Genomic DNA, 12,885 nt, shown 5'->3' on the forward strand with positions numbered 1-12,885 from the left:
ACTTGTTCTCTCAGTACTTGTTCACAAATATATCAACTACACTACAGAAATAAATAAAACATGCTTTATTATATACCATGGACATCTTTATGCCAACAGTACACATTCAGATTTTCCAGTACTTGTAGTAATGTAGACATCTGTTTGCATATTGTTTGCAAAGCTGTCTATTTAAGGTATACCTGCACACTGGAAGCACAACAGCAAATGCCACACTTTGCACACTCATCAATATGGTAACATGCAGATCTTTAATATCTTGATAGCTGTACCATGCTAGCTGTCTGTTTCATTCAGGCCTCCCAACATCTTCTCTCAAACATCTAATGATGATGCTATCCACTATAAATTGTCCTGCAGCCTCACAAAAGTCAGACTTGTGCTGTGATGCTTGTGTTAAGTACTGAGTTCTTTAGTCTGTGTACTTAGGTAGGTGTTTTAATCTCACTGCAGTCAACTGGTATGAGTGTGTGTACGCGTTTGCTCACTTGGTTGACATTAGAGAGAGCATTTTACACCAATTACCATCTTCTCGTCATCACTTATAAGGTGTTTCCAACACTCTCCAAATCAGACTTGTGCTGTGGTTCTTGCATTAAATACGGAGGTCTCTAGTTGATGTATAAAATAGGTGGGGGTTCTGTTTTCACTGCAGTCAACTGGTGTGTGTGTGTGTGTGTGTGTGTGTGTGTGTGTGTGTGTGTGTGTGTGTGTGTGTGTGTGTGTGTGTGTGTGTGTGTGTGTGTGTGTGTGTGTGTGTGTGTGTGTGTGTGTGTGTGTGTGTGTGTACATGTGTTTATTCACTTGGTTGACATTAGAGAGAGCAGTTTACACCAGCAAGTGGGACACTGCTGTTACCATCTTCCTCTCAACAGACTCTGGTGATGTCATTAGCTATAGCTGTCTCTCAAGCATGTTCTGTTAATGTTACAGGCTTGGTTAAGATCCCTAGAGTGAGTGACTGTTGTACCATTAGATTTGCAGATGTGCAGCATTTCCATCAGGGCAGGGTCAGGGACTGGCCTGTATGCAGGCAAAAGTCACCTCTCAGCAGTCTATATGATACAGAGTACAGTAACAGTGCTTTCAGTGTATCCGCATGTCATGACATAGTTTGTAGGCCCTGTATGTTCTTGTTGAGAAACACCTGTGGTCTCTACAGCTGTTGCAGGTGTCAGGTGAGGTACATGTAAAAGGGAGCATGGTGATCTATTACTGGTCTGATGAGTGTTGAGTACAGTGGTGTTATAACATCCTCAGACCTGGATGTGATGACCTGACTTACAAGGTGCATGATGTAGAAGGCTGTCCTTACTACTCTGAAAACATTGTGGTCAAACTTCAGATTGCTATTTATCTGTGTTCCCAGGTCTCCCAGCACTGGGTTTGAGCTTGGGGGGGATGTTGTCAGTACCGTAATTAGTATGGAATTCCACTTTGCAAAAGGCAATAATAATGGCACTTTTTTACATATATATTTAGACTGTGTGGCTTGGGCATCAGTCATTTGTCTGTGTTAGCCTCTCCTGTAATATGTTAACATCACTGGGGAACTCAATGACTGCACCCAAGTTGCAATCATCAACAAACTTGGTAAGTCAAAGGCCATCTAATTTAGCCTGAACTTCCGAGAAATAGCTTCCAAACAGCAAAGGGCCCAGCACAGATCCTTGTGGTATGCCACTGGTGATGGCTCTACTGGTACAGGTTGAGTCACCAACCTTGACAGTATGTGTTCTGTCAGTGAGCCAATTGGCTAACCATCTACTGATGTAAGGGTTAATCCTCAGCTGGGAAGATTTTGTCAATGATACCTGAGTGGAGGATTGTGCCAAAACCCTTGGCCAGGTCAAGATAGGTGCATGCACTGTCTTACCTTCATCCAGGGCTTTGGCGACTTTCTTTAAGAAGTCTTCTAGGCTAATACCCATGATCTATTCTTAAAGCCAGATTAGGTTGGGTCTGGAGTTTGAAGATCACATATGTCCTTGTTGATAAATTCCATGAGGATTCTTTCCATGGCCTTGCAGATGAAACTGTGTAGACTCATAGATTTATAGTTCCTAGGGTTGGTTGATGGCCCTGCTTTGTGCAAGGGGATTACTGCTGCTGTTTTCCACTCCACTGGAACAAAGCCTGTTCTTGGGCTATGGTTAAAGAAGATGTTAATTGGGTCTACTTGGTCCAGTGTTAGATTGCTTATTAAGCAACCTGGGATGTTATCTGGTACTACTTAGGCCGTGTTTTTAGCCTTGGAGAGTGCAGATATGACCTGATGACTAGAGATACTAGACATAGGACTGGTGTCAGGTATGCTTTTGGGTATAGCCACTGGGGCCAGGGGGTTGAAGTTTGCACCAAATCTGTCAGCTTGCAGGTTGGCCATATCCTCCAGTGTAGCTCCATGATTACACTCCTAGCATTAAGCAGCAGAACTGTGTGTTTGCCTCTACTGGATGTTGTTACATCAGACATTGCCTAAAAAGGCACTATAGAGGAGGCAAGCACATTTGTCAGTATTCAACAGCCTAGAGGGCACAGGTGCAGACCATCTTTGGCAAAGCAGCGTGGCTTGTCAACCATGTCATTCCAGGCTGAGAGATACTGAATCTCCCTGGATTGATATCACATAAGCCAATTGTTGAAGCCCATCATCTGTTGTTTACATTGTGACATCATACTGGGTGAAGGTAGAATGCTGCATAGGGAAGGGTCATACCTGCCTGGGACACATAATGTGAGAGCTCAGTCACGTGTCTCTTCATATAGTCCAGAGAGGTATGTCTCAAGTAATTCACCCCAACACGAACTATGACAGAGTCATAATGGTACTTGTTGTTGAGTGACATGAGTGACATGGTATGATAGACTTGTATGAATATTATTGACTTATTAGGTCATGTGTTGTAGTGGAGCAGATCAACTGTTGACATAGTTCACATCATACCTATCAACCTCTTAGAGCATGAAATCTGGACAAAGCCAAACATTATGGGGAGACAAAGGCTCCAGAAAAGGGACTCTTTTTTAAATATTGCTCTTACAAACTTAGAAATTGAATAGAGCAATAGGTTTTTCATTTGCATTAATTTTCTGAAGGATATGAAGTCTGAAACTCAATTGCCTCCCACTATTTTCTGACTCAAGTCCTCAGTGATATGTCAGTAATTTGCAAGAAAAACACAATTTTATGATACATTGACCAAAATATGAGACAAAAATCTGGACATTCTGCAAAACATCTGGACAGTTGAGTGGGTATGGTTCACATTCCACCATCACAGTAACAATTGCAGTATGGCATAGGTGTGCAAGTGTCTACATACCATCATTAAGTGCTTTGTTACACACATCAATATAAATTTATTATTTATTTACTAATTTATATCTTTCCATTTGTTGACCGGGATAGTCCACTGGGTCGAGATGGCCCATTTTCAGTGGAGGCCCGGGGAGAAAAGCTCCACAAGAAACATGTGTTACATAAAGATTCACGGGAAACATATTTTACATTACATAATATTATTTACAAAATTAAGGTTACATTATGTTTGTTAATGAACAGAATTTAAGCAATGCATGTGGGAAAGCCAGTTGACAGAGACAACGCTGAATTAGCTACAAGTTTAGTAGATCAAAGGAGGAGGTAGGAGTATTGTTGGTTGATAAATACGTTAGGTGGGAGCATGAGAGGGACATTTCCATTTGGAGGATACATGGTTACATAATTCTTGTCTCATACACATGCTGTTAATATGTGATATACAAAACAATGTATCACATGCTTTGATACAATTGCAACCTTGGGGAATTCATTGTCTGTGCAGTTGTGTTGCTAGAAGCAAGGATTATTGAGGGGGTCAGCAGCACCATTGTGTGACTATTAGGATTTTTGTCAGTAAACTTTCTGCATGACCCACAAACAACTGATCTGTAATGTGTCCTGCTATGTCACCAGGCTGCTCAAACACAGCTTGCCCATGGAATACATGCAGGCATATGTTGTGCAATTTATGTAAGTACATGACATTGTTACAGCTGTGTGCATGGTACCAGTGTGTGGAATGTGATGAATGACCACGATTATAGGTCTTTTCACAAATCATGTGTTCCAATGCAATTGAAATGTTAAGTGAAATACACAGCTAAGCACAGATGTGCATGTGGATGCCACCAGACATACCTAACCAGAGTGAATAGACAATCCGCTAGCTGTCTGTCTCACATGTCACCTCACTGTCAACACTGTCCATCAGCTGTTTGTCTCACGTCACCTCCCTGTCACCACTGTCCATCAGCTAAAGTATGCATGCAAACCTTACTCAGTGTCTATGCTAAGGAGGGCAGCACATCTGTGCAATTTATATGACTAATAACACAGAATCAATGGGCTGAGGCAACATCACAGATTGCCTGTAGTGTGACTCAGAACATGGACCTACCAGACACAGCTGGATCCACACTTCAACACAGCCTCCAGACATAATGTGTTCCCATAGAAGGATGTACATCAACATGCATCCATCTGACTGGGGGGGGGCAGGATCTGCTGCATGCATGTATAGACACATCCTGACTGTCCTTATCTGTGAGGTAGACAAACATGTCATTATAGATTTTTTTCTAAATTAACACTGGTAATATTCTGGCTGTGTGTGAAAGACGAGTGTGATTTGTACATGCTACATCCATGTCTGTTACAACTGATAGATGTTCTTAAGATGGTCAACAAGGGTGTGCATGATGATAACACTATCATCCTGCAGAACTTGACTAGACCAAGGCAGTTGGCACAAATCCACACTTAGGTATTACTGCAACACTGTCACAAGTGGTCATAAACACCTATATCACCAAGTGGGTAGACCACTGGATCACATACATTACATCTAAATATATTGAATTGTGTGAAGTGACCTATATCTAGAGTCCAATGATCAGGTCCGTACCTCATGGCTGTGTGCTAAGCCCTTTCCTGTTCATTATTTAATTCACAGATGTCAAGAATGACATACACATCCTGTGTCCAAACAGCTGTCTGGAGAACTGCAGATTGTGTACAGTCATTGAATCCTACTTTGATATTAGTATAATACAGACAGTATCACCGCACACAAAAGACTGCGGCCACAGCCATGAAGACACATGAGATGAAACAAAATCATTGGAGGATTTGTTACATTATAAAAGCAAATGCACAACCAATGATAATGTAGACAGCACACCCCTATGAGCAGACCAAATGGTATGTGATCTGTGTACTCAGGTAGATGGTATGCAGAACGGCCACCAGCATGTGCCCACAGTGGTGCCTACTCCCTTGTATGTAACACAACTCCTGAGTATGTACAGGACATCCACAGCAAATACCATTATCCTTCCATAGTTCACAGCCTTCATCATGCTGCTAACTGAGTACAATACACACTTTTTCATATACATCCCTACACATCTTCTAGGGATGTGTAACTCAAGTGTATCACATTTGCCACATTGAGCTCCCACACATCTTATTGGTCATACCTAAGTGTTTTCTTTTTGTTGTATAAACATTAGTGTCTGTGCAGAAACTCCATCAAGATGTTATACCAGATGCATGTGTATTACCTGTTCTGGTGATGCACTCAGTACCTACTGAACATTGCTGATTTACAACATTGATGGCATAGGTTACCTTCCTGACAGTGTGCATTGTGCCATATATATGCCATGCACACCTGCCAACTAACCTGGTTTGATCATAATCTCATATATAGGTATAGCAGTGCCCTTCCTAACATCTCCAGCAGATGTTACAGTGTCAGGATAGTGTGCTTGATTCCCTTCATAAATTGCTGAGAAGTCATAATAGTTGTACAAGTGTGTCTGTGCAGAACCATCTCTGATCACTCACAATCATATATGTTATGTCAGAGACATGGGATTACTGTTGATATTATCCTGATATTGTCCATGATAAATGAGCCTGTAACTATGTTTGGTTTATCTAGCAAACAGAGCTCTGGATAGGTCAGCTGAAAAGGATGAGAGTGTGCAGCTTTTTGCCAGCTCATCCATCCCTGGGGGAAGAAAAGGTTGTGTGTCTCAGAGAATTAGTTTCCCTTAATGACTTTTCTGTGGAGACAGGCAAGAGGTACATGGCAGTATGCCACCTATTAGATTCTGTTTGATATCCAAAATACCTGATGAAGACTACACAGCTTCCTAGGGAGCAGGGCTGCCTAGGAAAGAGCTCTTTGTCTGATTAACAGATGTCCCCACATTGAGCTTACTGCATGCCTTGCTCTGGAGTATTTGCCATGACAAATAAAGGGGAAACTAGCACCATAAGAAAACCCTAGCCACCCAAGATGACAATCGACCATGACTAGTGCTGGCTACAGAATGGAACAGTAGTCTAAATGGGTCACCTATTCAATGGCTGTGCATTATAGGCCACAAGAAAGATCTCTTCTTATTTGCACTGTGCATAATATAGAAGATTATGAGAGGTTTGCCAAAGCTAACCATGTTATTATATGTTCAAGACATGGACGCCAAGGAATCTTGCTAAGTGTTTTACTTAGCAAGCACTTTTAGAAAGGTAGTGTAACACTGTCACTTATGTTTATGCTCACCTTCCATTACTCTCAACTGTCCTGATTTTAGCAGAATGTCCAGATTTTTGCCTTATATGTTGGGTGATTTCCTCTTGAAGTCCATGTTTTTTGGACAAATTACTGAGGACTGAAGACACTAAATAATGGCATGCATTTAGGTTTCATATTTCATATCCTTCAGTAAATCAGGTGAACAGACATCCTGTTATTCTTGTAACTTTCTAGGTTTAGAACAGGAAGTCAGGGTCATGTTATCAATGCACAGCAGTCAGAAACAAATCTTTTATTTCTGCCACTGACATTTGTACAGGCAGATTTTACTGCCTAGTATGGGACCCGACCTTAACAACTTTAGCACGGGGTGCTTAACATTTGTTAAGATCAGGTCTCACGACACCCTAACATTTAAATGATTTGTCTTTTTTTCCAGATATTGGAGCATACTCAGTGTGCTACATGGACTACAAACCTTTAATGCCTTGCCTGAATGAAGAAGTTGTATAATTAGGGTCTATATTACTTCATCGAAGTTTTATTTCTGTGAATATCTAATCATCGACCCCTTTACATCGAGCATCCATTCATTGAATGTTCACATCAGCGAATGGCTTTCATAGGGAAGGGAATTACTTGTCCAGCACAGTGATCATCACGTGCACTACATTATTTCAAACTCACAAAGATGGGGGGGCTACACACCCTCCCCCCACTTATATATATCAACTCCGAGATCGCACTACAGTGGCAAAAAGGGCAAATTTCTAATGATGGCCAACTAGCTACCTTCCCTATGAAAACCGTTTGCTGATGTGAGCTTTTGATGAATGGATGTTCGATGTAAAGGGGTCGATGATTAGGTATTTGCGGAAACAAAATTTTGATGAAGTTATATAGACTTGTATAACTGTTACTGTAATAGTGTAAGTAGCACCAGAGTGATCTTTGTTACCAATAAACAAACAGACAAACAAAATATATTTGCCAGTTCTGGGAAAATCAACTCTTCTTTTTATAGCATTAGTGCTGAATAGTGTTATTAATTAATTTCTCCTTTATTTATATATTTATTTACATTTGTTGATCAGGTAAGTGAACTGTTCGAAGGACTATTTCAGACATGCCCCAGCCAAGAGAGTAAACAAAAAACAGAGCAAAATAAATAACAAAAAAGTAATCAAGAAGCATTCTGAATATAAAGAAATAGCTTAGGTTTATACAATACTGAATTTGAATATGTAATTTATTATTTAAAATGCATCATTATATTTTTTCTTGATTGCAGCAAAGATTACATCATCCCACTGCAGTGCAGTCGTCCTGTGGACTTTGAGTTTCATATTATTGTCACACAGTCCCATCCTGCTTTCACTATACATCCTTCATCAGGTATTTTGGTTATCAAACAGCATTTAACATGTGGAATATTGATGTGTACTACTTACAGTGTTATCAGATTGCCATGTTCTGCTGTAGAATATATTTGCCTAGGATTTTATAGGTAATCTGTGGCAGTGTATGATCTTTAATAACAGAACATTTATATAAAAGGCTGTGTTCTACTCTGCACAGAATATGCTGTATTAAATAACTGTGTTCACTAATATAGCTGCTGCACTGAGTATCTGAACTTCGAGATTATGTAACAGTTCTTTATTGCATTGCATGTTAAAAGCAAACTGATGAGTATGATTTAAAACAGTAACTATACTTTAGAAATGAACTGCTTCATGTGAAGAACAAGGTGTGTATTAGTGCCACTTTAAACCAGTATTATCACTAGCATGAAAGCAGACCCAGTGCCTTATATCTTACAGATTCGTATACAATCATCACTATAAATTTATATTACCATAGTGGAAGCTCATAGTACTAATGCTTCTTTCACCTCTTCCAAAAGAAAAGGTAAGTTTTAAACTGGACTATTCCATCACTGATATTAAACTGAACATTATGTTCTGGACATTTTGCAATTTTGCAAACACAGAACTATTTATTTATTTATTTATTTATATATGTATTTTTTATATATGATGATCAGGGGCTGACCCAACATCACCCTTTTAAACCACGACACATGCCACAAAGTGGCAAACCATTTAAATGGTTTCATAACAGACATTTATTAATGAAAACAATATCATTAATATGAAGATTATTAATGTGGGTTTTATTTATATTTTAGCTAATTACAATACATTGTAGAGAGATTTGTTCAGATTAAGTAAAATAATGGATAATGTTCTTTATAGAGATTTCATAAGCAGACATTACTTAAAAAAAGATGGAGAAAGCTTCACTAATGCACTGAGATATGTTAAAGTATTAGGAGTTATTTTTGTAAAGGAAATTAGTAAATCAGGCAGGTAGTTTACTCAGTTTGCATTGGACATAAATTAATAGTAGCTGTGTGCAAACAGAATATGTACAAAAACCCAGTTTTATCATAATGTATTTGCATGAAGGCAAGACAATTACTATAGAATGCTTCTCTGAGGTGATTAACTTAATAGGTTTTAGAAGACAGTAGAAGGAGTAATCAAGGAAGATCAGAGAGAGCTAGTGAGAAGAGTGAGTTAAGGGCAGAAAGTAGATTAAGATATGGGAAGTAGGGGATGTTTAAGGAGGGAGAGTGCAGTGGCAGCACCAGTGACTTTTAAAGTGCTCTTTGCTGGCTGTCTTAAATTGTTTAGGATGTGTAAGGGTCCTGATTTCTAGCGGGAGCCTATTCCAGGCAATAATGGGGTGATAGCTGTATATGTTATGTCCAAATTTAGACTTGGGTTTTTAGATTTGTAGTAGGTCTTAGTTAGAGCTTCGGAGAGGTCTGGAGGGAGAAGGTAGGCTGGTATAGGATAGAATGGATGATCTGGAGTTGAGAGAGAAGAAGCTGGTGGAGTAATTCCAGCCAGTTTAGGTGTTTTAGAGAGAGACAGTGATGGGATTTGTAGGTTTGCTGGGCAGCAAATCTAGCTACCTTGTTGTAGGTAGACTCGAGTTTGGTCAGGAGTGTTGAGTTAAGATTTGTGAGAATTTGAGAGTTGTACATTAGACTGGGTAGAAGGTAGGTAAGAGAGAGAGCGAGTAGGCTTCAGAGGTAAGGAATTTCTTGGTACGGTAAAGGAGCCCTAGTTTTGAATAAGTCTTTTTGATACAGTTATTAACATGCAAGTCAAATTTAAGCTGATCGTCAGTGGTTACACCTAAGAGCTTAGTGCTGGATTCTACCTGAATGGGAGTGTTATTAAGGGACTGTATGGAGAAGGAGGATTAATATTGTTGAATTTTTTAGGTAGGAAAAGTAACAGCGTTGTTTCTGTAGGGTTAAGGATGAGCTGGTTGTTGGAGCGCCATGTTTCAACTAAGTTAAAAGATGCCTGAGTGGCTGAGAAGAGCTTAGAGGGAGAGTTGGCTATAGTGATGACTGTAGTCATCTATATATTGCACTAAAGATGACAGGACAGGAGGTATACAGCTGATTTGTAAAAATATTAAAAAGTAAAGGCCCTAGGATAGACCCTTAAGGTACACCCATTTTTACAGTGAGAGGAGGAGAAAGTGCAGAGTGCCATCTTGCTGATTGAGATCTATCAGTGAGGTAGCTGGAGAACCATATAACAGTATCAGAGGAGAAGTTGAGGTTATACAGTTTGTGCAGCAGAAGAGAGTGTTAGACAGTGTCGAAAGCTTTTGAGAGGTCCAGGAATAAGCAAGAAATACGTTTATGGTTGTCCATGGCTATAGAGACAGTGTTGAGGAAGGATAATAGAGCTGTAGTGGTGCTATGTTTGGGTCTAAAGCCATGTTGAGTGGGTGAAAGCAGATTTTCTTGTATTAGATACTGCATAAATTGTTCATTTTTCTAGTACTTTAGAGAGAGGGGAGAGGATAGAGATAGGTCTAAAGTTGGAGATATCAGAGGAGTTACCTCCTTTGTGTATAGGTAGAGTATAACATTGTTTCTAGATGGAAAGGACTTTAGATTCAGAGATAGCACGATTAATTAGTATAGATAAAGGGAGAGCAAGAGAGTCAGCTGCTAGTAGAAGAAAAATGGAAGGAATATTGTCAGCTGATGCTGAGCATGGTTTTAATTTAGAGAGTAGAGTTTTGATGTAGCTAGTAGGTATAGGTTTGAGGGAGAAGGTATTTGAGGAGATAGTATTAGGAGTAGGTTCAGAAAAGTTGGAGATGTTAGTAGTAGAGGAGTTTGGGTTAGGGTTGAGTAGCTTAATATTGAATCGATAAAATAGGTATTGAAGATAGTAGCAGTTTCTTCAGATATCTTTTCTGGGCATGGATTGGGGGAGCTAAGATTACCAGGATGTAATATTTGGTTAATAGAGTTCCAGAATTTTTTAGGATTAAATCTTAGGGCTGTGGGAGGTTTGTTATAGAAGTCCTTTTTATCTTTGTTTATGTGTTTTTTAGACAGATTTCTGAGTTCTTTATATTTTTGCAAGTCTGCAGGGAGCTTTAGTTTGTGACCATTTTTTCCATAATCTGTCTGTAGTTATCATAAAGGTATGAGTGGCTTTTGATAGCTATGGAGATATATTGGACTTAATTAGGACTTTGCAAGGGGGAGCAAGTGAGTCTAAGATGCTAAGGAAGGTGGAGTTGAAAGCTAGGATTGCTTCTTCTAGTGGGGGCTGGGTAAGGAATTTCCAGTTTACTTTAGAGAGAAGGGCATTAAAGGTTTCTGGATGGAAGTTAGAGAGTTTGCGACAGGTAATAAATCTAGAAGATTTTGAGAAGTGGAGAGTGCGCCTAAGCACTTTTATAGGGGAGTGATCGCTCAGGGTGTTTGGTAGGGTTTCAGGGTTATGATATTTGGAAGGATTAGATACAAGTGCCCAGTCAATAAGAGTACTAGATGTGTGAGAGTTGTTTGTATGAGTAGGTTGGGAGATTAGCTGTGTAAAGCCATATAAATTAATATGAATATTAGAGTCTGGATTACTGAGAGTTATCCAGTTAATGTTGACATCCCCAAGAAGGATAGTTTCATTGGGGATGTGTTGAGAAATGTATGAAAGAATATTTTTGAGCAGAGGAATGTTGTCTCCTGGAGGAATATAGATGGCTGCTACTGTGATAGTGGTGTGGTCATTGATTAAGGTTAGCTGTCAGTAGTTCAGCAGGAGAAAAGGATGGGATCAGTTTCATATGACTTGTAATGGTGAGGTGGTTGGAGTAGAGGATGGCTACGCCACCCCCTTTTTTGTTTTGTCAATCTATGAGGAGTATATTATAATCAGGGGGGAGAATGTCTTTATCAGAGATTTGGGGTTTTATCCAAGTCTCTGTTAGGGTGATAACATCAGGGGTGTGGATGGCTATCCAGGCATGGATTTCACTAACTTTGTTTAGAATACTATGGGTGTTCATAGAGTAAAAGGAAATATGCTTGTTTGGAGAGGATAGGTTTATTAAGTAGAGAGAGGTAGAGTTATGTATGGTGGGGTGATGGATGGGCCCAGGATTTGGATGTATGTCTCCTGATAGAAGCAGGTCTACATGAAGGTGGTAAAGCTTGAATTTAAGTGGGTTGTAGGTCAAGTACTTAGTCTTGGTTTTAGATGCCAGAGAGTGAGGGGAGGAATTTTGATTTTAGGCAGAGGGATGTTCATGGAAAAGATAGATGAAGAGACTGTAATAGAGTACTGCAGAGATGAGAAGCAGTTAGCATGAGTGTTAGTGGGATCCCTATGGAAAGGTGGTAACAGAGTAGTACAAGATGTAAGAATGAGAAGGAGAAATAATGGAGGCAAGAAGAGACTAGAGAGGGTTGCAACAGCCATGGCCTAAGGTGGGGAAGTAGGATTGGGATGGGGTGAGGAGTGGGTAAGGGACTAGGAAAAGTAAGTTGTTGGACGTGTTAGAGAGTTGAAGTAATGAAGTAAAATTTAGGTGAAATAACCTGTAGGGGGAGTATGAGATATGTAGGAAGGAGGATTTGCAGCAGGCTAAATGATGAAGTGTTTATTAGGGGAGAGGAAAGGTGTTTAGAATGTTTTAGCAGACAGGAAGGGGTGGAGTTTGGAGTGGGAGGGATTATGTAGTCAGGTATAAAGGAAATTATATGGGGGGGTGGGAGGGGAGTGGAGTTAGCCCGAGTGTAGCGGGCCAGGAAACGGCAGTCACCACAAGAAACAATCAGCAGGCCAGGATGGAAACTATAAGGAGCACACAGTGAGAGTCAGCAGGTAACTAGAAGAGGTGGGAGGTGTAGACAGAGAGGGGATAGATGTTATAGTGAGGTATACACAGGTACTCGCAGTAAGAT

At 40.0% G+C, this 12,885-nt stretch overlaps 1 protein-coding gene across 1 annotated transcript in view; it reads left to right on the forward strand.

The window, feature by feature from the left end:
• Nucleotides 1-12,885, forward strand: part of CFAP221 (cilia and flagella associated protein 221) — a 761,152-nt gene that overhangs the window by 568,478 nt on the left and 179,789 nt on the right. Inside the window, exon 7 of the mRNA XM_044073677.1 lies at nucleotides 7,882-7,985. Within this exon, the coding sequence (XP_043929612.1) occupies nucleotides 7,882-7,985 (104 nt within the window). The remainder of the gene's footprint in view (nucleotides 1-7,881; nucleotides 7,986-12,885) is intronic.

Source organism: Protopterus annectens, chromosome 6.part0, assembly GCF_019279795.1.
Source record: "Protopterus annectens isolate FY-2018-M chromosome 6.part0, PAN1.0, whole genome shotgun sequence".
Lineage (NCBI taxonomy): Eukaryota > Metazoa > Chordata > Ceratodontiformes > Protopteridae > Protopterus > Protopterus annectens.